This window comes from Lygodium microphyllum, chromosome 10 (genome assembly GCF_053477565.2).
Source record: "Lygodium microphyllum isolate KBCC chromosome 10, Lygodium_microphyllum_v1.1.10, whole genome shotgun sequence".
Lineage (NCBI taxonomy): Eukaryota > Viridiplantae > Streptophyta > Polypodiopsida > Schizaeales > Lygodiaceae > Lygodium > Lygodium microphyllum.
The window spans coordinates 18,618,377-18,646,044 of record NC_141144.1 but is presented as its reverse complement, the minus strand read 5'-3'; the positions used below and the strand labels follow the sequence as shown (position 1 = coordinate 18,646,044).

At 41.4% G+C, this 27,668-nt stretch overlaps 1 protein-coding gene across 4 annotated transcripts in view; it reads right to left on the bottom strand.

Annotated features, from left to right (window-relative positions):
* The window catches only part of LOC148029761 (uncharacterized), a 128,267-nt gene that overhangs the window by 38,586 nt on the left and 62,013 nt on the right, over positions 1-27,668 (bottom strand). For all 4 annotated transcript variants that reach the window (XM_087686076.1, XM_087686078.1, XM_087686079.1 and 1 more), the window contains exons 5-9: positions 18,490-18,607; positions 11,740-11,913; positions 11,339-11,450; positions 10,903-10,988; positions 10,592-10,711 (exon numbers count right to left, since the gene is read on the bottom strand). In XM_087686076.1, the coding sequence (XP_087542202.1) occupies positions 10,592-10,711; positions 10,903-10,988; positions 11,339-11,450; positions 11,740-11,913; positions 18,490-18,607 (610 nt within the window). The remainder of the gene's footprint in view (positions 1-10,591; positions 10,712-10,902; positions 10,989-11,338; positions 11,451-11,739; positions 11,914-18,489; positions 18,608-27,668) is intronic.

Genomic DNA, 27,668 nt, shown 5'->3' with positions numbered 1-27,668 from the left:
TTAATGTCACTTTAAGGTAAATTTAGGGGAACATGCACGAGAATGACTGTCCGGGCTCTTGGGCGCCCGAACGGGGTTAAGGGGAGCCTAGAGAGTAAGAGAGTCCAAGAATAGTAGGACTCAAGAGAAGTTGACGGCTGGCAAAGGAATCCGGGGGGAGGGCCAGCACTTATCTAGGCGTGGCTGGGAGGTGAAGGATACTCGTGCTTTCATCGTTTTGAGTTTTCTTCACTTATAATGTCACATTCCACATTTATGACCTTAATGTGACATTAAATATCACTTTTAATGTCACATTCACTAACTATAACCTGGTTGTGGCTCTAAAAGCAATATCATAGGGAAACGAAAACCGATGCATTTTTCCCAAAATACATCCCTCGCACATGTGCTCAGGAGGTCTCTCCAAAAGAGGTAATCCCTCTAGCATCTGTGTACGTTGTAAGAGCATCAAGCTACCATAGTTCATATGCCCCATGCGAGCATGCTATAACTCTACCTGTAATATAGCAAGAGTGAAAGTGGATGCCAAATATGCTAACTAATCAACTGAAAGAGTATCGAATTCATATAGTCCATTACATAAAGTGCCAGTCAAGACCAAAGTCATGTGTTCCTTATCTCTCGCCATGCATCTGTCATCATCAAAGGTGGCCTACAATCCACAACGTGCCAAAGAAGAAATAGAGAGCAAATTCTTCTTTATATCTCGCACAAATAAAGCATCCTGTACGCGAAGAATAGAGCCATCAATGGCTGTGAGCATAATCTCCCCAATACCTCTAAAAAGGTATGATACATTGTTGGCACACTATACAGGCTTGCCAACTAGAGCTGCGCCAACAGAAGCAAATACATCTCTGCGAGATGTGATGTGCCTAAAAGCGCCACTATCAAAAAACCAAGTGCTTGCATCCTCAGTAGAGCTAAATGCTCTATCAGCCCAAGAAGAGTCATTATTGCATATGTAAAAGCAATAGTCTCTGTCTGCAACAAAGGAAACTGACTCAATAGCAGTGGAATGAGCATCAGAAACAGACATTCCTGACTCCTTTTTCTTCTCTTGGCGATGGGCTTTCTACACTCGATAATGTAAATTATAATGGCATGGCTTCTTGCAATAATGGCATTTGCTATTCTTGGCTTGCGTGCCCCCTCGTTTTTTATTAGCCTATGAAGTACCTGAAGTTCCAAAGCTCTGCGGAGTATTCTTTACTTGGCTACCTTTGTCCTTCTGTCTTGCCATAAAAGCTTGCTCACAAGCTATGACATCCACACCACTATTTCTTTTTGTTTGCTCTTCCTCTATAAGCAAACTGACTAACTGAAGAAAAGTAATCAACTATGGGGCAATCCTCATGGTCAGATTTAGAGCCGTATGAAAACCCAAGTTCGAAGAAGGTAATGAATTAAATGTAGTAGATATCAATTGTGCATTTGAGTAGTACTCATCGACATTCATAAGTTGCTCACTCAAGTCTTGGATTTTATTCAAGTGATCCTGCAAAGAATCATCCTTATCCATCTTCAATGTCTCAAGCTCTTTCTTTAAGAAAGAGATGCGAATCTCATTATTACCAGCAAACATCTACTCCAAAGTTAGCTAAGCTTCTCATGAAGAAGCTACAGATCAAATGTGAGAAATGATGGACCGCTGAACTGCCAATGCAATCAACCACAAAGCCTGTGCATCTCGTGTATTCCATGCTTTTTGAGCTACTAATCTTTGGGGAAGTGGCTGAAGTGGAGCACACTAAACAGGTTGAGGTGCCCGTTGTCCATGTCCTCCTAGAGGAGGAGTAGTAAGAGCCACAACTCCGAGCCTAACTTCTTCTCCGCTAACATAGTCCCAAAGATTTTTCGCAGCCAGCACATTCTTCATCATGAAGGATCAAAGTGAATAGTTGTTACCATCCAATTTGTCCTCCTTGGATACATAGGTAAATACATCCCCTCCCTGATTTGCCATGATAATCAATACCAAAAGAAAGCAAAAGAGCAATGTCCAAGCTGGACCAACTTGGAAATCTTCAAAATTTCCAGAAATTACAGCAAATAGCTTGCTGCAACTAGTACACTGAGTTACACTCTGTCAAAATTGTTTGTAACGCACGCAATCCAAGGTGCATTCAATGCTCAGCAACATTGTATAAGCAAAAACCCCAAAATTTCTTGCCCCAAAATTATCAAAAACAATCTATCTCTGGCTGAGATTGCAATACATTTGCCAATGTCTCCACAAAGATCAAAAGTGCCAAAATTCTTGACTTATTTGCTAAGAAATTTGCATCAATCGTGTCCCAGACACGTATTTAGATTTTTGTGCCTGCCTAGGTAGAATCCCCTTGTCAAGATATGAATCTGGAATTAAATAATAATAATTTTTTATTTTAAAAAAATTTTACCTCAGTGATCAGTCGAGCTGGTGGCCACAGAGTAGGGTGTCAAGATGCACTGGAGGCAGGCGTGGCGAGCGATGGCACAAGCACAGGCGGCGCTGGAGGCGGGCGTGGCGGGCATTGGCAGAGTCTAGATGGCAGAAGGCCAGGAGCATAGTTGCACTCGTACGTAGTACGAACTGGTTCGTACTATACGGTTCGTACCATACCGTACCGTACGAATTCATACCAAAAAACAATCACTTTTTTTTCTTTTTTTGGGCATGGTTGTTGTTATTGGTGGTGGTTTGGGTTGTTGACTGTTATTGTTATGGTGGTGGCTGTGATTTTGTAGCCTTGATCGATCAACCAAGAAAGGGGGTGGAAGCTTGATTAGACTCCTCATACATGTTTTCTTATGATTTATCCTAGAGCCAAAGGCCATACATAAGGTATTCAAGAAGTTCCAAACGTTTCTAATTCATGTCTCATCATTTTTCACAATAGGTTAGTGTCATCAATAAATAAATTCAGCACCATTTGAGAATCATCAAGTAGCTTAACCCTATTGATTTTACCTTTGTTCACAGCTCATTTTGCACCACCCAACCCAAAGCATTAGTACACATTGCTAATAAAACTAGGCCAGAGGATAGCTTGGCCTAATGTACCTTCTGAGAGTACACGAATTAGTGAATGTACCATCGGTAGCTACTTTAGCCTTAGCAATGCCAAACAAAACCATAACAAAATTCATAAATCTTTTACCAAAACCTTTGGTGGTTTGTTTGGTAACTGTTGGTCTCACCAGGTCATTTTGGCCTCTTGTAGACGTTAATAAAGCATCTCATGTCATTTCATCTCTTTCTCTCTCTCTCAACCTTCTCTCTCTCAAGCATATATGCCTCTTATTTATATGATCATTCATGTATGATGTATCCACTCCTATGTATGTACTTGTAAGTTGTAGCGCATGTTGCACATGCGGCATATGCCATAGAGGTTTTGGTGTGTTACCCTCAAGTATTCATCTTATACACTCCAATAGCATTGCTATTTAGACTTTAAACATCTGTTCTATCATCTATAGTTCAAAATAATGAAGTTAATTTTTTTTTCTTACTAATATCGTACCGTACCTTATAAAATCTTAAGGTACCATTTAGTACCGTATTTTATCGTACCGTACCGTACCGTACTTTTCGTACCTAACAACTATGGGCAGGAGGCCTCAAGCGGGCAGAAAGCGACAAGCACTTGAGGTCCAAACGACAGGCAGTAGAGTCCAGGCAGACGGGCACAGGCAAGTGGCGCTCTAGGTAGATAGGCGGGCTCAGACCAGGCCATGGGCAGCACAAAATAGGCGGGCTCAGACCAGGCCGTGGACAACTATGGGCAGGAGGCCTCAAGCGGGCAGGAAGCGACAGGCACCTGAGGTCCAAACGACAGGCAGCAAAGTCCAGGCAGACGGGCACAGGCAGGTGGTGCTCTAGGTAGATAGGCCGGCTCAGACTAGGCCGTGGGCAGCACAAAATAGGCAGCACTACTGCTGGCACTGGGGGAGGCTGCAGGAGACGGGCAGCACTGGCACTGGCAGTCTTCAGCTGGTGGACTCCTGGAGCTTGAGGCCAGGGCAAAGCTAGGCTGAACTCTGATACCAAATGTGAGAGACTAAGAGGATCGAAGCTCAACTGAGAGTGTAGTAGACAGTGTGGAGAGTGAAGCACAACACCCAATGCACTGATTGAAAGAGTGTAAGCTGAAAGTACAAGGTACAACCCTTACCTTAGGGTTGTAGAGGCTGTTCACACCCGAATATAATAAGTGCCCGTAAGTGTGTAACATAGGCACATACGAAAGAAGAGAATAAGTTTGGGGGGAAAAACCTCTCATACCGAGAGTAAAAAGTGCCCTAGTGTCCTACTAATCATCGACACTCCTCAATGCAGTAGATAGTGTGGAGAGTGAAGCAAGACACCCAATGCAATGTAAAAAGTGCCCTAGTGTCCTACTAATCATCGACACTCCTCAATGCAGTAGATAGTGTGGAGAGTGAAGCACGACACCCAATGCAATAGAATGAAAGAATGTAAGCTGAAAGTACAAAGTGCAACCCTTAAACCTTAGGGTTGTAGGGGGTGTTCACACCCGAATATGATAAGTGCCCGTAAGTGTGTAATGTGTAACATAGGCACATACAAAAGAAGAGAATAAGTCTGGGGGAAAAAACCTCTCGTACCAAGAGTAAAAAGTGCCCCAATGTCCTACTGATCATCAACACTCCTCTGTGAGCATAAGTATGAGTGAAACCCAACACTTTCTACTCACAAATATATTTGCAATTTGGTTGGTAATCAAGTTAAGCCAAAATGGGTTGATTTGATGGAGGCCGATACTTCGGAGGAGGAAGTGGAAGAGGTGCTATCTCATTTTCCTCCAAAGAAAAGCCATGGCTAGGATGGGCTTCCTAATGAACTGTTTTCAGCCCATGTGGAGCAACTTAAGGACCCATTGTCTCATCTATGTCAGCAAGTGTGGAATTCTGGTGAGATGCCTTCAAACTGGAAGATTGCGGTCATTCGGTTATTACCCAAGGTTCCATCTCCATCCTCCTTGAAACAATGGAGACCCATTTTTGTTATGGGTTCTTTATATAAAATCTTCTCTAAAATCATTGCCAACAGGTTGCAGAATGCGCTTCTGCAGTTGATTCATCCACGCCAATACAGTTTCATTAAGGGCCAAAATATAATGCACAATATTTTGAATGTTCAACTGGGGATTGACTATGCTAAAGCTTCAGCCCAACACGTGGTTATGCTTCAGCTTGATATTGAAAAGGCATTTGATCATGTTAGTTGGTCCTTTTTGCGGCAACTAATAACCACCATGGGATTTGGGCCTCGTATAATTTCTCTTGTGGACACTATTAGTTAGGGTATTGTTGCCCGCATCGCACTTAATGGAGGGATCACGAATGAAATTACCTTGACCCGGTCTCTTCCACAAGGCTACCCTCTCAGCCCTTTGTTATTCGTTTTAGTCACTCACCTGATGCTTTCATTGTTGGACAAGTTGGCCGATCAAGGGGAGATTGTTGGTCTGACTCTTGCTAGTGAGGCCCAACTTTTTGGGCAATCTTTGACAGATGATTCCTTCATGTTTCTTAAGGCTGATCGCTCAAATGTCAATCGAGTAATGGTTGCATGGAATATTTTTGCTCTCGCATCAGGACTTCATATTAACACTCAAAAAATCTACTCTACTTTCTTGCACAGAGAATGAGTTTGCAGGCCTTGGGTTGGCATGAAATTGTGATTTCTAAGGGAAACATAACCAAACATTTGGGCTACCCTATTGGTGTGGATGTAGCTCCCCGTACATTGCTGGATTGGATGTCATCCTGTATTCATAATCGGTTCATATACTGGAAGTCTCAAGGCTGGCCTCTTCATGTGCGACTTAAGGTTGCTCAATGCATCATGATTAGCATAATCTCGTTTTTCGTGCATCTTCTTCCTTGGACCAAGAAGTCTCTTCTTGAATTGGTTTAACCTATCCGATTCATGTTGTGGAAAAAGAAAGGGAATCGCTTGGGCCAAGTGTGGATTTTGTGGCAGCACATTACTACTCCTGAAAGGATAGAGAGAGCAGCTTTGTTGGATGCTAACTTGCATATGGCAGCCTTAAGGCTAGCACTTTTACAGGCATTATATATAGAGAGTCATCCATGGTTAGATATTGCAAAATTTTTCATAGAAAAAACTGGAATCTCTCATAGCAGCACAGTTATTTATACTTCTTGGCGGCATATGCTTAATTCCACAAGACCTGTAAAGGTCTCTCAGTCTTTTCTCCTTTCTCATTTGATCGCCTCTTGGCAAGCGATGTTACGTTTTGCAGTTTGGCGCCCTCCTGATTCTCGTAAGGAGGAGAATTCGTTGCAAGGTGAAGTGCTAGCTACTTCCAGGTTGTTGGATTGGCCTCATAAAGATTTGCACAGAAATAAGTTTAATTGGATGGCTCATTTGGGGTTGCATACAGTCCTTGATGGTATCATTCCTAGATAGGCCCGTCTTTATTCTTTTCAGCGTATCTGTCAGCACTTTCGCGTACCTCGAGGTTATCATGACATTTGGTCGTCTTTAATACAAGATAGACTTTTGAGGTTCTCCCCTTTTCCAATTTTACAACCGTTGTCTCCTTGGCGTGATTGGAAGTTTGTGATTCTTGATGATTTCGAGAAAAGGTCAACTAACCAGATTTATCATCAAATGGTAGAGGCCAAGAGATAGGTCACGGAAAAGGCTAATAAAGTATGGCATATTCGGGATAGCAAAAAGAAGTGGCACGAAAGATTCATCTATCTCTAGAAGTCTAAGGTTCCCTATCAAGGTAAAGTGTTCATGTGGAGGCTACTTATTGGGGGTCTTCCAATTGGCGATGTGTTGCGTGCCGACAAGATCTCTGCTGGTCATTGTGTGTTCTATACTACATGCGATGAAATAGTGCTTCATCTTTTTGTCTCTTGCCTTGTTGCTAGACAAAATTGGAGTTTTGTTTCTCGTGTGTGGTTCGTGGCAACTCAGCACCGGATATCGATTCGTTCATGGATTATGGAAAAGATGATTTCCTCGTCTTCTTTGCATTCACATTATTCCTACCTTTTCCATTTCCTTAGATGAACAGCCCTGTGGCATATTTGGCATACTCGAAATGCCTTCATTTTTTATTCAGTATCGGGTATCCATGGTCATGTGGCCCGTGTTCATGGTTTAGTATTATGGCAGATCTCCTCTATGGTCTCATCTAAACTGGTTCTTCCTGATATTGCTGCTCCCTGGCTGGATATTGTTCGCTCCACTCCAACTGTCCTTTCTGAGTGACATTTCTGTGTTAGACTCTTAGAGTTGTGGTAGACTTTTAGTTGTATTTGTGTTTTTTTCTATGTTGACCTGATGGTCTAATGTAAAAAATGTGAGACTTGTATCCTTTCTGTTTGGTTGGCCTAAAAACCAGATGTAAATATTCCAATATTAATATACACTAATTCACGAAAAGGGAAAAATAAAGTGTGTGTGTGTGTGTGTGTTTCATGTACTGGAAATCTCAAGGCTGGTCTCTTCATATGAGACTTAAGGTTGCTCAATGCATCATGATCAATATGATCTCATTTTTTTTGCCCTTACTTCCTTGAACTAAGAAGTCTCTTTTGGAACTAGTTCAACCTATCCGATTCATGTTTTGGAAAAAGAAAGGGAATCGTTTGGGCCATGTGTGGATTTCTTGGCAGCATGTGACTACTCCTAAAAGGATGGGGGAAGCTGCTTTATTGGATATTAATTTCCATATGGTTGCTTTGAGATTGGCACTTTTGCAGGCACTATATGTGCAGAGTCATCCCTCGTCACATATTGCAAAATTTTTCATTGAAAAGACTGGTATCTCACATGGTCACACAGTTATTGAAGTTTCTTGGTGGCATGTGCTGAATTCCACGAGGCCTATTAAGGTCTCCCAGTCTTTTCTCATTTCTCATTTGATTGCATCCTAGCAAGAGATTTTGTGTTTTGCAATTTGGCACCCTCCTAATCTTCGTAAGGAGAATAATTCACCGCAAGGAGAAGTGTTGGCTACCTCCAGGTTATTGGATTGGCCGGATAAAGACTTGTAGTGAGATAAGTTTAATCAAATGGCTCACTTGGGGTTGCAAACAGTCCATGATGGTGTCATCCCTGGGCATCCCCGTCTTTCTTCTTTCCGGCACATTTGTCAACACTTTTGGGTGTCTCGACGCTATCATGACATTTGGTCATCCTTACAGGAGAAGCTTCAGAGGTTCTCTCCATTGCCTACTTTACAATCATCGTCTCCTTGGCAGGATTGGATATTTGTGATTCCTGATGATTTCGAGAAAAGATCAGCTAATCAGATCTATCATCAAATAGTCAAGGGTAAGAGAAGGGTTATTGAAAAGGCCAATAAATTATGGCATATTCGAGACAACAAAAAGAAGTGGCAAGAAAGATTTCTTCAACTTTGGAAGTCTAAGGTTCCTTATCAGGGTAAAGTGTTCATGTGGAGGTTGCTTATTGGGGGTCTTCCAACTAGGGATGTGTTACATGCTCGCAAGATCTCCCATGGTCATTATATATTTTACACTACATGGAATGAGACATTGCTTCCGCCTTGCAATCAAATTATTCTTGCCTTTTTCATTTCCTTCAATGGACAACTCTCTGGCATATTTGGTGTACTCGGAATGCCTTCATTTTTTATTCTGCCTCAAGCATCCATGGTCATGTGGCCCGTATTCATGGTTTAGTGTTATGGGAGATCTCCTCTCTGGTTTCAGCTGACCTGGTTCTTCCTAACATTGCTGCTCCTTGGCTGGATATTGTTTGCTCCACTCCAACTGTCCTCCTTTGTGTGTGATATTTGTGTGTCATGGTCTTAGAGGCCTTTTGGCTTGATTTGTGTCTCTTCTGTTTTTCTTAGCTGACCTAATGGTCTGATGTAAATATTGCTACTTAATACAATTATCTTCATGAAAAAGAGTGGGTTGTGTGTGTGCATGCTGCTAACCTAACACCACTAGGTTTATGAAGTCCCCACTCAAATACCCTCTTTCATTTTCTACTAACCTCGTGTCAAAGTTTCTGGATAATTTTGATTGCATTATTTGGAGGCATAGATGCCATTTACATTGAACCAAGCGATGGAGTTGGCTACCACATAGCAAAAAAAGAGAAGCAAAAGAATGGTGTCAATGTAGCAAAGCGTCCAAAGGCAAAGACCAACTCAAGATGGTTTGGAGCGAGACAACTCCTAGGTGGCAACATTCCTAAGGAGGCACAGCAGCTATGTGAAGGAGACTTTATTTTAGATGTGAGTAAATAGGCCACAAGAGTTGTGAGTATCTTCAATGAAGACAAAAGGGAAAAAACTTCATACCATTGGTCAATTCAAGGGAGCATTAGTGACTAGCATTAGACTCTTATAGCAACCAAGACATTTGACACTACTATATTCAGGGAGACCTGTAGCTATGAGCGTGGTATGGTTTGAGTCAAGACCAAGAATTGCCACAATTTGAGAGTAACAATTGCTTTGGTCAAGGATGTGCCTTCCTACATGCACGAGCACCAAATTACTAAGGACATGGGATTGAAGTTGTTGCAACATAGCTCTTCTCAAATAAAGATTGCCCTTGGGATGCATTCTTGGGTGGCCCTTGAACAATTCACAAGGAGTATGATGACTAATGGGGCATAGATATATGGTTTGCATCTCTTGCAGGCATGCAAAATCTCAACAGCTCTTTGGAGGGTGTACTTAGCCATAGTGGGAAGACAACCAGGATACGGTTGTGGCAGCCAGGGAGGAGTGCTGGCAACACGGCCAAGTGTATGCCTTTGGAGGTGGGATCTTGTTGTCCATAACTATAGGCACCTACTCAAAACATCCTGAACAAGATCCATAGGTCATTAACTAATTGGACAGCTTTCATTTAATGATTCAAAGGCTTCCTTGGAGCATCAGGTTGATGTTGTCACATGGATGGAATCTTTTATTGTTGCTTGGACAAGTGAGAGCTTAAGCATTGATTACTTGGAGTCATTGGGACTTTGGCACGTCACCTTATCAAATGATGGATACTACGGGTGGTATTCACATTCACCTTGCTGCAAACTTCAAGAGGTTGGTTGAAGGTTCATGGACTTGGACATGTGCAGCTTAGTTGCAGTTTTAGTGAGGATGAATGTCATACATCAGGTGCCACCCACAATGGACGCGTTCATCAAGGCTAGTTGGGCAGTGAACATGGCCAACCTACCTTTTCAAAAATCATCACAACAGAATCACATAGGTTGTATATTGTCTACTAGTTTATGCACATCATGCCACATTATCAAAAAGCTGTGCCTAAGCAACTCACAAACCAGGTTAGATGGGAACCTTATATCAGTGCATATTGATACATATAATATACTATTCTCTACCTCCTGTGCTGGATAGGTGTGGCCATAGCAAAAGAGGCCTTCATATTTCACTTTCCAAGATCTTCAATATTTGTTCTAACAAGGCATGTTTTCAATATGTGCATGACTGACATAAAGCCCAAGATTCAAAAACCAATATTATCTTGTTAAACTTCTTTACAAGTGAATGTAAGGATGAAATTGCACCATAAATTATTTGATTGAACATACCTTCTTACAGCATTTTAAAGATATATTTCGAAGCCGCTTACAATGATGTGAAATGAGATCCAACGATGTATCAGTTATTGTTGAGTAGTCAAAAGCCATCTCCAACAAGTTTGGGCATCTCTGAGAACCGTTGAATAAAACATCAGTCTTCATTTCGAACTGTAAACTGGAATAAGATTATCACAACAACATTTGTATATTCACGTGAAATTGAAAATTCCAATGTAAGGTTGTATGTGTCAGAAACTATGATTTGTATGTTAATGTTTGTTTAAAAGACGGGACAATCAAACACTTTAACCATGCAATACCTGAACTAGTTCGTACACTGGAGGATCACCAAGGTGCTTGAAGTTGCTAAGTTCCACATGAGTAAGATTGCTACAGAAATTCACTACTGTGCACAGAGGAAAATCCACCATAAAATATGTTATGGTTCTACTCATAAATCTGTCAGTGATGCTTGACAACTACATGCATTAAATTGCATAAAAGGCATCCATTTGCACCTCCAAAAGCCCATGCAGATCAATCTCTCTAAGACATTACACGTTAAGCTATCATTAGAAAAGAATCTAATCTGAATGTTTATGATGTGAGAAATGAGCAAGCACAAGGAAAAGAGAAACGATTCCTAAAAGAAAAATAAGAGGAAGAACGTGGAACTGTGTGAAGGCAATGGCAATTTAAAAACTTGATAGGGTTCATCACTTGAGCAGATAAGGAAAGTCCATCAGGAGTACATACATTGCATAATAGCAACTTCAGAAGCTGCTGAAATATGAGCTAGCTTTAGCTTCAAAATGCGGAGGGTTGAAGCTCGCTGTATCAGGTGTAGAAGTCCAAGATCAGTCAGCATCTGCGTCAAAGTATGTCACTCTAGCTTGATTGGTGAATATGTTAGAGTTTGTCAACACACTTCGTCATATGGATCAACAATCATTACAAGCTCCCAACTTATCAGAGTGAAAGTATACCTAAGTGCATCTATACCTTTTAACAAACAATAATACCATATATCACAAACTTGTAAACCATCAATAAGTTGCTTTTTGGTGATTAATAGGAATAGTTATGATTCAGTATTACTTTTCACAGCAGGCAGCAACATAGCTCTTGGAGGTTTATTGAAAATAAATAACAATTACCAAGGGGTCATTTGCAATGGTTTTATCAACCAAGTGAAGTTCCTTCAGATCTGGACAATTCTCAGATATCAGAGTCAAAGATGCATCTGTCACTGAAAAGCTGTCCTCCTGTCGCCGCTTATGGCGGAAGCGCACCAAAGAAATGTCACAACTGAAGACAAAATGCAATGTCTCCTGAAACATTCAGAAGCCACAGTAAAAATAGCAATCCAGAGATTATGAGGCTCATTTTAATATGATAATAAGGAGACTCTATATTAGTCACATGCCAAGCCACATCTGTTCATTTCAAACACATCCATGCCACAATCTAAGAATCTTCAGGGTTCACAATCTAAGAATCTTCAGGATTTGAAGGCTTGACACTGGAAATGAACAGCTTGTAACAATAGGGTTGCTATATATGAATTCTATTCTTTGTTCTGCCTGGTCATGCCCAATATGATCCACAGGAATCCTCTTGCTCTGCAAGAATATGATATGTCAAGTTGAGGCAATTTGACATACCATGTGAACTGTGTCTCTACAATAATGTCAAGTCAACCATTTCTGCTTCACAACCTGCATTACACCTGCAAGAGTACGACAGCATGCTATACAGAGAACCCCAACACAACACCCGAGCAAAAAAGCAGTTGAAAGATAAGCTTTTGGGTGTACTACTAGCCATAGGTGTTGAGATCACTTGGATCATATAGCTCTAGATTGAGACCTTAATCCATGACAGAAGCAACACCTGCAGTGTGTCACAAAGCTTACATCTCAAGGACATTGGTGTATCCAGACAAAATTCTATGGCTGCTTCTGTTTCATACCAAGAAAAATACATCGCCAAGGATATCATTGCTGATGACAAAATACGTCTCATTAATTTACTTAAGGAATACTGTGGTGTGTTCACAGGAACTACTCAGATCTCAAGGACTTTTCTGTGGTCATGTGGAAGGGGGCACAGTATTTCATCACCGATCACATGTCATGCATCACAAGTGGAGAGATAGCAATTGGGTTTGGTGATATTCTTCCTGATGCTCATTTGTTCAAAATACAACAAGAAGCCCAACTATTCAAGGCAGACCTCACATCCCCTTGAGCGGATGATACATAATCCTATCATTCGATGCATGAAAAGACTGCCCAAATTTTCTCATTATTTTCTTCTCGTTTTTGCAAGGTGTATTGGTTCAAATAAAATTGGTGTTAAATGCTCACATTTGGTGAGGAGAAACACATACAATTTACTGCTTTGTACTTTGTATGAAAAGCATTACACAGAGGAAACATCAATAGATCCATTAGCAGTCTAAAGTTAACATTCAAGAGTGACCTTCATGGCCAAAGATGCACAAGGATGTGTTCAATTCTGTGCATTGATGTCCATTTGTCAAAAGGTGGAGATCCATCATGAGAAAAGCCAGCTTCTTACAGCCTTTGCATGGAGCTCTGAAATTACCCTGCTCTATGCTTCAGCACCGGGGCTATCTTGTTCTCTTTGGATTGATGCAACTTCCACTATGGTACACATCCCACAATCTATCTCTAACAATTGTTTCTCTAGGATTGACTTCTTACGAGGCTGAGTTTCAATGTGTCAGTTGTTGCTTATTTCAGGGTCTTTAGATGTGATGCAGATAAGCATTCCAAAGGAGAGGGGAAAGTTAGATTGTAAGGCCAAGTACCAAATCTTCATTGACTGTAACCAGACCACCCATGGATATAGGCTCTTCAATCCAGAATCTGGATAGGTTACATAGGGATGTTATCTTGCTTCAAGACCATGTTCAACGCACTACTCTACCAAGAGGTCCATCATCTACACAAATGGTGCTTTTGAGGAGGCACAACCCATTGTAGCACAGAATCCACCCTTCCCACCCATTCTTCCATCTTTTTTTCTTACTCCACAGTTGATACACAACTCAATCCCACCTTCATCACAATTACCACTTGCAGAAGTGCCAGATCCACAACAGTCACATGCAGTCATGTTAGAGCCAGAGAAGACTGATGAGACTAAGGGGAGTGAAAGTCACAAGATACAAGTGGTAAGGAGGAGCTAAAGCCCTAGAGTCCACTCAAATTTATTGTTCACAGCTTTACAATGGATCAGGAACCTTGGATCTCATTTCCCAAGCCTTGCTAGGATGGACTTAGGAGGTTCCAAAGGGTACAACATCAGTAAGGATAAAAGCACTCTACCCTTATACACAACTTTACTTCTATGAAGAGGCTTTGACACAAGAAAGGTGGCAGTACACCATGCAAGAGGAAATAGAGTCCATCGATCAAGCTTGAGAGTTGGTTCCACATCCTCTATGGAGGAAGGTGATTGGGTCACATATAAGACCCAAGTGCAAGGTTGTTGGGACCTTGGACAAGCACAAAGCTAGGCTTGTTATCATAGCAGCCAGAAACGTCAGAAACGTTTAAAAACGAAACGTCAGAAACATGTTTCATAAGTTTCTTTCAAGAGGGGGTAAAATAAGAAACGTGAGCTTTTTTATATAGGGATTTTTGATAGTTTTGACTAGGAAAAGAGGTTCTAAACCTCTATGGAACTCTCTTAAACAAAGAATGGCCAACTGAGCTTGGAGTGATAATAGAGTCAATTGAGAATAATATGTTACATATCCATGATCCACTATTAACTTGTCACTTATGTCAAAGTTAGTCTTTAAACAAGTTATACTATGGTTTAGAACTCAAACATTACGATTCATACATATCATACAAAGAAAATTGAAATTAACATGTAAATGGCCTATCTACAATATGGACCGAGTCAAGTTGCAACATCATGATTCTCATTTCAAAACAAACTGACAAAATGTCAAAATCGAGAATGAATCATAATATATCATAAATAACTCATAAATGAGACTAAAGTCTTATAATATTCAACTCTCAAGACAAGAATAGATACTAGATTGACAAAGTCCAATCACTAAACAAAATCACAAAAAAATCAATCTCTCGTCCAAAATCCAGAGCCCTCATGAGTCATTACACATCATCATCATCATCATCATCATGTTTAACATGACCCAATAGTTTTCGTCAAAAAAACCATGTTTTGGGTTCCAACTCACCCAAAAAACAAAAGAAAAAAAACACCCACGTTTTTTACTCTCAAAAACGTTTTGTACTTTAAGAAACGTTTCGTAAGTTTCAAATTCAAAGAAACGCGTCTCTTAGCTGCTATGCTTGTTATCAAGGGTTTCGCTCAAAAACTAGGACTCATCATGCAATTATTCATAGATCTTTATACCAACAACTCAGAAGACTACTGTCCCGTGTAAATTGATGCGATAATAATTACCACGACCTTTACACCAACAGCTCAGAAGACTATTGTCACATAAATTAATGTGATAATAACTACCATGACATTTATGGGGGACCAATATTAGTTGTGATGTCATGTATTATGGGATACAAATTACATGTAGTGAGGTTCAAGGGGACACAATTGTAAGCACACCTAAGGTAGATATTGACACTAGGCTAAAGCCAATTCATTGACAGGCCTCATGCCACTTTATGTGTCTCAACAGGGGCTAGAGCCAAGTATGTGGGTGATCAAACCAGCAAGCTGATTTACCCCATCTATTGTTGGTACCAGAGCTAGAAGACCTCAAAGATTAGGAATTTGATTGAAATTTTACATTTTGATCAGGAAAAAGTTAAAAAAGGACCCTTTGACTTGCTCATGACTGCATTAAATGTACCCACAACTGCAACAAAAGTGTCACGGCTGCAATAAGGGGTCAACATATGATCAAGAGTGGCTAATTAATGTTGGCAAACTACCACGTGGAAACTTTAGCTCATCATCACAATTGAGGCACAACATTAAGCTGTAAATTGTGAAATGACTGCAACAAATCCATAAAGGACAGCAGATCAGCACATGAGCCTAATCCTGGCAGCAATACAACTCCAAAAAGGGTTAAAATTTTCTCATCTAGACCACCTGCCCTGTTTATACCAGCAGCGATTACAATGTGATTAATTTAGAGAAAGAAAAGGTTTTTATACAATCATGGAGGGTAGGGATTGAAAAGGATCAGCCTATTGCTGAGTCAAAAACAGAAATTGAAGGGGGTGAGCAAAACTGGGAAGACCATGTTGCTACTCAAGAACAACATCAAAACTTAAGGTCCCAAGTAGATAACATTGATATGAAATCATGTGTGTTCATGCAAATGATGAACACCATGAAAACACAATCAACAACATTAGTGGAGTTATTTGAGATCTGGACAAAGATCATCCACACTCTCCACAGGAGATGGAAGAGGATACACAGCAGCTCTGAGAGGATAAGGAGGAGGAGGCATGCCTTCTTGCGGACATGAGACTTTGGTACCTTTTTGCACACTGCCCCTCACATGGACTGGCATTATAGCCCACCAGATCAGTTGTTCACAGAACCATTGTATTTGTGATGTACTTAAGCTACTCTGTCGCAGTTTTTTGAACTTTGTATTTTACCTCAGGGGGACTTTCCCTGAGATGTTATTAATAGAACTTCCTATTATTTGAAAAAAATTGGTCAACAAGGGTAAGCAAAAAGAAAAAGAAATTCATGGCATTGGGTCCATGCCCATAATACACTACCCACATGCTTTACACTACTCTCAAAATACAAAATGGTTCACTATTTAATACAAGCCGTCAAAGGAACAAATTGAAATTTTGTCAAATTATTCGCTTTGAGCACTCTCACTCTAGTCGTTTGTCCACTTGGATTTTGCTATCAAAGACTTGGATTGCATGCATGCAGGAAAAATTAAATACTCGATTTTGTAATTTGTCTCGCAAATTTGGATTCCATCACATTTATAACTGGAGATTGAAAATACAATGGATCTATAGTCACTTCATTAATGGAGAACTATATTTGGATGAATTCTAGAAGTTCAGACCTTTCATATCTGAAGTCACATGAATGGAATATTCCATAAAATCCATGTATGCACCAAATCATCAACAATATTGTCAAAGAAGATAATAAGAGAGACAATCAAGAAGGGATAAAATCATATCCCTCCTAGACGTCAGCCCACCCTTACACGCTCTTGGTTCTCTTTCAAAATAAAGCTCTTTAGCTTGAATATCTGAATCTTTTGGATGAAATGCACTGGCTTGAAATAAACTACTCATCTCCCAAGCAGACAAAGGATCCAATACCATTCTCTCTTAAATAAGACTGGAAGCAAAAAAAAGAGACTCCATTCTTAGTGCGACCACAAATTCCATTTAGATCATAGACTCAATCCATGAGACCATTCTTAATTTACCTCTAAACCCTACAATATATTCATAGCATATATTGCTTAATGTTATGAATCTGAATTTGAGCATATCATCCCACCAAGGTGAAAATTGCCTTCCACTACCATAAAGTACTTAATCTCATCCATTCTCCCCCATCACATTATTGGGCCAAGATCCATGACGACCCCGTTGGCCCAACACGGAGTTCAAATATCGCAACAAATAAAAGGCATTCCAATGGGTCCTCATGCTCACCTTTATGTTGTAATCTCTGCCTTCACTATAAAAGCTACTTTTCCAAATATCAATGGCTCTACTAGGGGAAAGAGAACTTCTCTCTGATTTTAATCACACTTTCTGATACATGGCAACATTTTCTCAATCATCAATACTGACATCCGAGAATTCCTAATTCCCACCACACCACATCCAAAAGGAAATCCAAAATGGATTTATCCCTTACCCTTACATAACCATGAGTGTTGTCATTGTATAGCAATGAATAAACAAGTCCCTAACCTAGAAGTGCATTGTCACCTGTGGATACAGCTGCTTAGGTGAAGCTCTTTGAGCTGATACAGTAGGATCAAAAATAGCAGTGATCAATCCATTCAGCATTCTATGATGTGAAGCCAGCCTTCTGGATCATCATATGCTACTTTTGGCTGCAAATCAAGCCTTATGAGAATGCAGAAATCTAAACAAGTCTGCTTTCCTGCCTTTAAGTCTGAGCAAATATAAGTCTCCCAGTCTGACTTTAAGTGCTGAGGGCCCGAAGAGGAAAGCCAATGTACTTAACCATATGCCTGGCTGCTCAATGTTCGGGAGTATACTCTACTGGTGTCCCAACCACCCAAGTGCCCATATCACTTTTTCTAATAATGAAAAAGAAATCTGCCTCCTAATCAAGAAACTTCACTATCTTGACAACAGCCATCATGCCATACAGCAACAATGGTAGATAGTCTTTCATGACAATCTATGGCATTACCTGTGCCATCTGTATGCTACCTATAATTGCAACCACAACCATCAAACAGATGTTTTAATGATTGTTATGTGTCAGGCTAGTTCATCACTAGGCTTTACAAACATCAAAGTGAGCTTAGCAAGCAAAAGTTTTGTTAATGGCAGCACGGAAGAAAACCCACCTGAAACATTAAAGTGAGCTAAATAAAAACTTGTATTGCAGATAGGGCAAGTGATGACTTAAAACCCTACATGTACTATGGACGAGTTTTATCATATTTGGTAAGAGATTGGAACTAAATTTGGTTAAGACCTACAAATCTGTTTGTACGAATTCAAAGAGTACATACTAAATGATTGGGTTCAAGCTATCCTGCTTACGCTTCCTGCACAAGTTTGCATCTCAAGAAACAGTACATTGGACACTTCAAAATCAGAGTGTCTAGTTAAACTGCTTACCCCCCAGAAAGTGGGGGCTGTATGACTGAAAATGTACATTACCATTGTAAGATTATATGCACTTAACTCCCTCAAAAGTGGGCAGTTTTTTGTGACCGTGCAAACAGCCCGGTTTGTATCCACAGAAGTACCACTGTCAATCATGAAGGAGGTTAAGCGCCTGCCACAAAACAGTTGCTTCGTAAAAAATATGCTGCTTGTTAGCAACTGGTAACGGGATAACAGGCACAAGAAACAACCATTTACCTGGCAGGAAACAGTAGGTAATGAATTAAACTCATAACAGTTAAGAGCTCTCATATGGTGCAAGAGTGGTCCTGGCAAGCCAGAGAAAAGGCCAGAAAGCCACACTAGAGAAGCAGTTTTCAGCAGCAAATACAAATATCTTTTTTTTTTTTATGTATCCAGGATTTTTGGCAGGATCGCAGATATCCTCAAGCAAATCTGTAAGCCCAGATTAAACTTGATCTGTTTATATCTGTCTCTAGACGATGGCAGCAATCACCCCGCTGATTGTTATCAATAACTTGTTCAAGGTGAGTGAACAATCGTGAAAGAAGAGTGACATCCATAGGTTCTTTCTGGAACGTTGAGGCATGTGTTAAAGCAATGCCTCCGTCATCAAACTGCACCATGGCATGCTTTGTCACAGTGCCTCTTCAATCCTATGGTTTTAGAGCTTCCATAATCCAAACATGCATTTTATACTTCAACTTCAATGCTACTAGCTCTATTTTCCATCAGATGGCCCCATGCTATTCTTCCTAAACCTTTCCACTGCACTGTGGCATGCTTTGTCACACTGCCTCTCCAATTCTACGGTTTTAGATAGCCCCATGCTATTCTTCCTAAACATTTCCACAGCCATTTCATGCTAGGTAATCTGTGCACACAATTAAAACTAATCTTTCAGAAAAGTTTGTCTTTTGTTTGAACCTAAGGCTTCCTTCTTTATTAAAATGAAACTTTAGTCTTTTTACAATTGTCGTTTTTCTTTATGGATTCCAAAACCATCTGCATCATATAGCGCGTTGATAAACTAAGGATGATCTTGAAATTTGCAAAGCATATCATTGTAAAACAAGAATATACCAAATCCTAGGACCTAGTTTTTTTCAAACATGACACCCTTTGCTTTACAAGCAAGCAATTTTTAAACAATGTAGAGTTTCCAAAAGGTTGATAAGTGTAATAAAACAATAGGGCAAAGACAAAGAAACACAAGATGTACAGCAGAGAATATGAATGATACAGTTGAGAGGCCTCAAATCTCTGTGTTACGAGGGCTAGGGCAGGGGAGACTCACAATGCTGCCAGAGTGTCTCATACTCGTGACAGATCCTACAATGCAGCAGCAGTCCTCTATGTTGGATGATGGTGACACTGGCAGCAGAAGGAACAGCAGGCAGTCCTTCACAATTAGGTAGATGCCCAAAGTGTAGACAGCAGCAAAATGCAGGCACTTGGCCTGTGTGACAGCAAAACGTAGCAACAGCAGCACGAGTGATCATGAAATCAGATTATCAGATGGAGAAGTCCCCAGCTCCTCAATCCAAGGGTGCTGCTCAAAATAGATGCCTTGCAAGAAAGCTAATTGAAAAGCCAGCACATGTTTCTTGATATCCAAAAGAGCAGCTCCACCCATACACTTTGGAGTAGTGGCATGGTCCCAAGACACCCAAGTCTGACCCAAACAATTTCCTTTTTCATCCAAAGCATAAATCAAATTGGTTCCACCAATTCATCCAAATATTTCTAAGTCCAAGAAAGCAGTGGTAGAAAGAATGAAATCATACTAATCTTAATGCTTTATGCCACTTTGAGACAAACATGCAATGGCCAACCTTCAGATTTTCAATATAGAATTTTTTTTTCAAGAAAAGAAAATTCCAATAACAATGCATCAAAGAAAATCCCCCGGAGATAAAACACTAAGTACAAGATGTAAAGAAATACTCATCTACAAATAACAAACATAATCATATGACAAAGCACAAACTGATAAAAGAACTCAATATGGTTAGGGTAACTCAAAGATAATGACTACTGAAGATGAATGAAAAATAACGTATAAATACAATGCTCATGCAAGCAGTAACAACACTATGCAGGGTGAATACAAAACCTCAGACTCCTGTGTCTCTAGGACCAGGGCAAAGAGAGTGCGATGAAGGGTGTGTCATCTCTTGTATGGACCCCAAAAGATAGTAGACAACCTCCAAACATATCTGGCAGCAGCAAACACAGATCTACGAGTGTCTAGATCAGTGTCGAAATAAGCTGGACAGCATGAACAGTGGGCAACAGGCAGAAATCAGTCTAGAATGTGCAGGCAACATCTGCTGTAGTAAAACACAGCTGCTCTGATGACATGGCAGACTGTACAACCAGGCTGATCAGTAAACACAGGCAGAGTTAATCATATCAGCAGCTGGTGACAGAAGATCAGGGGCAAATGTGGGCTGAAGAGTGAACAGCAGCAGTAAAGGCAGCCTGCCGGGTGATGGCAGCAGGCTGAGAACAGTCACCAGCAAGGAGAGAGCAGCTAGAAGCAGGCACCCACTGTGGACAGCAGTAGACAACAGCTCAAACTAAGATATCCTCCATAAATGAGGTGTGGACAGCAGAGACAATGCACCAACAATCTGCAAAACAAGGATGGACTGCTAGGGGGGCAGCCTGTTTATAGATGAGTGGATCTTCCCAAATTGGGGTTTGGCTTAGAGGACACAAATACTCTTTCTCTAGGAATGCATTTCTTTTTCATGAAAGTTTAGTAATAATTGAGTTTTGGGGAGTTTTGGGGCTTTAATAAAGAGCCAATCATTTTACAATGCATTTTTAAAATCAACACAAGGAACACTGTATTGATATAGACACAAAGGAACACTGTAAAGACTAGCTAACTATATCACAAACACAATGGTTCTGTGAATAACCAGTCTGGTGAGCTACATTGCCAAATCATCTATGGCAAATTATCAAAAAAGGTTTCAAGTCCCAAGTCCATAGGAAGGCCTCACTCCTCATCCTCTCAGAGCTGCCATGCATCCTCTCCCATCTCTTGAGTAGAGTGTGGATGATATGTATCCAAATTCTTGAAAGAGTCTACAATCCTCTACTCTAGGGACTGCTATATTTAGCTGCATTCTCCTGCCATACTACTACTTGAAGCATGTCCTTCACTTTCAACATCGATTTTGGTGGTTTCCTGCATTGGAGATCCGTCAAAGTATGTCACACACCTTCAGCATACCTCAGGCTGCTTCATTGAGAGACAATGGCTGTTGGACATCCACTCCTTGAGGATCTATTGTATCTCACCTCATATACTCAGCTTGTTCATTGAGTTCAATCATTAATTTAATACACAATCATCTCATTCCATTCTCTAAATCATTCCGTTACTCGTGTTGATTTGTACATTTTGTGGACTCTATCAAGCCCTCGGATTCTCACTCACAATGCTAGGAGTTCGGATACTTAGGGTTAACCTGAATACAAAATCCACAATCATTGCACATCTTTGAGACACTTATACCAATCTCTCTCACTAAATATCTCAAGAATCCTGAAGCAACCATGGGCTGACAGTCTGAAAGTGGGAGCTAAACTTCTTGACACAAGAATTCCATCACTGTTCAGTCACACTTTGCACCTTCTGAGAATACTTGCACTAGGAATAACGTGCAAAAAATACACACAGACAGACCAAGTGATCAAGAGTACCGATCTGTAGTGATATAGACACTACCTCAATCCAAAATCCACAATCACAGCGCATCTCTGAGACACTTATGCCAACATCTCTTCCCTAAATACCTCAAGATTCCCCATGCAACCATAGGTTGGCATTCCGCTATTCCAAGTCTCAAAGTGAGAGCTACACTTCTTGACATGAGAAGTCCACCACCATCCACCACACTAATGTGTGAATGGCTGTAGACTCTGAAGTTTCTGAGAATATTTGCACAGGAATAACACGGAGAAAATACAGTGACACACCAAAAAAGTATGTTCATGATTACCATGCAACGTGTGAAACATAACCCCTCATATCAACTGGACTCTATCTTCCTGCAGTACCCTTTGAGTCCTCATTGGCTACTCTCACTGCAACTCAATCCACTTCACCCAAGCTCCAAAATTGTCAGTAGCACCATCTGCTCTATCACAACTCAACTTTGCTAAAAGAACCACCAGAAATGCAGGTTAAAATTAGACCTTCAGATAAAGGTATAAGAGAGCAAAGTAGAACATCAAGCCCATGCTTAATGCCATTCAGGAAAGCAGAGCTGCCACAGCTAAAGAGAGCAGAAAAGAGGAGAGATGCAAAAGAACTTGGAGTGCATCCACATTAGCAAAGAGAGATGCGCACAGAGGGACCTGTTCTTTTATTATATAGTTCTCAAATATATGAACCATGATGAGACACATGCACTTGATCCAACACATCATACATATTAGTGGTTCTCTAAAAAACGTGCCACATGCAAATATAAGACAATATCCTAAAAGAACACTTTACAAGAGACTCCACAAATCTATTTTGGAGCCTTGTCAATGAGGAGATCAGACAGATTAAGACTGGGTCAAAGATGAGAGATCAAGACTGGGTCAATCTGAAATTGTAGTTCTTCTTGGAAGATCTCATTGGCCTTACAATCTATGCCTATTTTATATTAAGCAATCAAGATCATTAGATGCATGAATGTTTAATTGTATTGCATTAATTCCTAATTTTGGTCTCCATTAACACCCCAAAATGGCTTTATTTGTATTTGTTGGTACTTATTGCACATGGTAGGACAAATGCTCCAAAATCCCCGATAGATAAGGCATGTTGTGGGTATTCTCCATCTACCCCCCACTTTCATTCTTTCTTCTTCAGATCAGTCACTCTTCTCCAACAGCTGGCAATGGGTTGCACACCTGTCCTCCCTCATGCAACCACATGCTGATTAGCTGACAACATCATTGCTTGGCATCTCGAATTGCTGGAAGCTACTTTTGTCCTGCGACTGAGTTTCATCCTGAGTACATACGCTCCCCTTCCGACAAACGTTGCCATTTCATCCTGAGTGCATCTAGCCACCAGGCATACCATTCACATCTCCCCCCCAACTGTTCCACCACCACCCACCCACACCCAGGCTGGCTGAACCAGATACACCTATAGCTGCCCCCTCCCATCAAGGCAGCCTTCCCCCCACTCATACAGAAGATACTCAGAAGGTGCCCAGTGAGGACCTGCAATGGAAACCTCTGGTCTGACACCAGAGCACTCTGTGAGTGCCCCCCCACTCACATGCCTTGCGCATCACTCTCACTGAGGAGCAGCTTGTCCATCTGCGCCATGGAAAGGGAACTGGAGGGGACTGCGATCTTTGATCAGGTCGCAGGGCACTCTCCCTCCAAGGCATAAGTTCATGATTGGCTTCTTTCTACTGTGCACATTGGCACCACACAAATTGCGAAGGCGGTCCTGATGGGTCGAGGTATGTTTATAGTCCAACTCACCTCAGCAGCAGAGGCAGCTTTGGAGCTTGTGGGCAACTCCCCCATAGGCTCCACAAAAGGCATGATTTACATGGTCCCATGGTATAGTGGCTTCACTATTGAGAGCTTCGCACTCCACAACAAATTCCACTAGTATACAATCACCCTGCTATTTATCGGCCTACCAGTTGAGTACTGACAGTTGGTAAAGGATTTTGAGAACCTCTTCAGGCACGGTCTTTCCCCCTTCCTTTGTTGATGTAGTGACAGTCGCAAGGGTCCCAAAAGGACGGGTGGTGGTGGAAGATACCAAGAGAATACCCAAGTTTTTAGTGATCGACGCTCGTAGGCACACATTTAGACAGCAAATCATTGTGACACAACAGCCTTGCCAGTGCTTGCAATGCCATGGTTTTGGGCACCAAGCCACAAAGTGTACTTGCTTTGGTGCCAAGGCGACACAAAAGGCAGTTGTGCAAGTGGATGATGAGGGATTCACAAGGGTCCAAAGACGCCAAAGGGAAAGGCAATAGAATGGGCAACAGCCAATCCTCCAGCCTGAGCCATGCCAACAAAGGGCCAGGGGTCGGAAGATGTGTTCCCACCAAAGAGCCCAAAAAGGAGCACAGGGGTCCCCCTACCCCCCCTCCCAAAAAAAAAAACCCAAATGGCACAACCTACTCCGACACCCACCACATAGCCCTTGCACACCCCCCCAACCCCAACCTCGAGGCTCACCCCCAAGCCCTCCTCCCACCCCCCCCCAAATCAACAAAAACCACCCAACCCACCACAATTTGCCTCTTATCCCACCCCTCATCCTCTACACAACCACCCCCCCACCCACAATGTCCCCTCTTGCCTCATCTTCCCAGCCGCAACTATCTCCTATAGGGAGCGACGACCCTCACACTCCCATTAGCTCTTCTCATCTACAGCTGAGCCCCACCCCAACACCACTACTAGTTCTACAGCAATGTCAGCCTGCTGCACTTTCCCTCAAAAGGCACAGGTTCTCCCACAAGTTCTTTCGCAATGGCTTGTGGTCCTATATGAGAGTGCCGAGCCAAGCAAAATATTTCGCTCCACCCAAAGGTGGGGGACTTTGTGATCCGCAAATCGAGGGGTGGTAAAGCCCACCTACTCACACCGCCAAATGGGTGGAAATATGCCTTCTATCTTCACGCATCTCACTTTGGGGCCTGCTAGGCAACTCTAGTGGAGGAGGCTATGAGAGACCAAGTAGCAAACCATATCTCTCAAAGGCTGAGAGAGGCAAGGCTAGTATTATTAGCACAACAGTGGCCAAGATATAGGATGGACATCAACTAGTAGCATGAGGGAAAGGTCGTGCACCTTAGTATCATCTTCTGAGAGCCCCCCCCCCCCTGTTGGGGTTCCCCCTCCCTAAGTGGATACTACCAATGGATATTATCAAGTGGCCATATACTCATGCCACTTGATTCTGTCATATCTAGGTGTCTCATCTCTTGGCTTGGCTCATGGATGCCCTGGCTGTGCAACCAAGAGCATCCATTACTCCCCTTGTATATCATGACTCCCCTTGTATATCTCATAATACCTTTCATTGCTTCCCAATGCTTTTTACCACGGCTTGCCATGTATCTGCTAACCACTCCCACTCCAAAGGCAATGTCAGGACATGTAGCAACCATAGCATACATCAAACTGCCAACAGCTGAAGCATATGGTATCTTGGCCATTTCAGCCTTCTCATCATCAGATGTAGGGCTGTCCTCTGCATCGAGTTTCACATATTGAGGCAATGGAACCCTAATTGTTTTCCCTCCCTCCATATTGAAAAGCTGCAACACCTTGGACATATACTCCTGCTAAGATAGATAGAGTAATCCTTTTAACCTATCTCTAAGAATTCGCGTGCCAAAAATGTGGTTTGCATCACCAAGATGCTTCATGTTAAAGCTGCCATGAAGACTTTGCTTCACTGAGTCCAAGGCATGAGTATCCCTACCACCAATCAACATGTCATCAACATACAGAATCAAGATAATTAGGCTGCCATCTGTTGCCTTCTTGGTATACAAGCAGTGATCCACTTGACTTCTATGAAAACCTTGAGACTGCATAAATGTATCAAACTTATGATACCATTCTCTTGGTGCTTGTTTCAGCCCATACAAACTTCTTTTGAGTTTACATACCATTGATTTTCAACCAATGCCAAGAATTTTTTAAACTTGTCAAGCACTTCGTCCTTGCTACGAATAGGGTAAACCCATACCTTCCGTGTAGCATCATCGACAAAGGTGACAAAGTATTTTTTTTCCCCTAAAGATAACCCTGGCATCTGACATACATCGGAATGTACTAACTCTAGACGAGAAGATTTTAGCGAAAGAGACTTCTTATGAGACATCTGTGCATGTTTACCATAAACACTGATCACAATGCTCAAAATCAGCATAACGAAGACAAGGCAAGTAACCCAAACGAGAAATCACTTTCATTCTAGTTTGACTCATGTATCCCAACCGGCCATGCCACAAAGAAACACTTGGCTGCTCGATCACGGCAACAACATGGTCGCGCACACTAGATACATGGAAAGGATACAAGATATCACTTTTACAACCTCTAGCAATCACTCTAGATCCCTTACAGATCTTTCATTTCCCATCACCAAAGGTGGTATAAAATCCATCATCATCTAGCTACCCTGTGCTAATCAAGCTCTTCTTGACCTGAGATACATGCCATGCATGCTAAAGTGTAAAGATAGAACCATGCTAAAATTGCAACTGCACACTGCCAATACCTACAATGTCACATGCATAGTTGTCCCCAAGATGGACAACACCATGTCGACCCCCTGTATAGTCAGAAAACCACTCACAATGAGAGGTGACATGAAAGGAAGCACCTAAATCTAGAATCCAAGCATGCATGTCATCATCTATATCTGCAAGTAAAGCATGTGTACTAAAGTATGAAGAGACAAAGAGTGCGTCATTCCCACTATCACTCTCATGAGCGACTACATTCACTTCTTCAATTTTGACACTGCTCTTCGACTAGAATCGCATTAGAATTGCTCATAGCAATCCTAAATGTATCCCAACTCTCTGGCAGAGTGCAAAGCAAGAACGTAGCCTTAAATTCTTCATCAATCATGAACTTCAAGGCAACCAACTGGCTGAAAATGAAGTTAAACTCACTCAAGTGAGTAGACATTGTTGTACCCTCTTTCATACGCAAATCCATAAGCTTTTTCAACCAATAAACTTTGCTTGCGGCACTCTTCTGGGCATACAGTTCTTCCAATCGAGTCCAATTAGCATAGGCAGAATTCAAACTTTCAATGTTAAATAGCAAGGCATCAGAAATCGATAGCTCGATGGTTGAGCGTGCAAGCTCATTTAACTCATCCCAGTCTTCCTGTTGCATATCTGCGGGCTTTGCCCCTTTGGTCTTAATCGGCCTTGCCTGTTTCTTCTGCAACAAGATATTATAGCACTATTTTTGCTAGACTGCAAAGTTATGTGCTCCTTCAAGCTTCTTAATGTGCATGAGATGACTGTTGTCACTGCTGCCAGCCATGATTTTCAGCCCAAATGTGACCAAAAAATTCAGCAAATGCAAGCCCAAACTGTTACACAAGTGACCAAGGTAGAAACAAGTACCAACCAGCAATAAATGACCACATAAAAGCAGAAATTTCAGATCTGCAATTAAATTTTTGG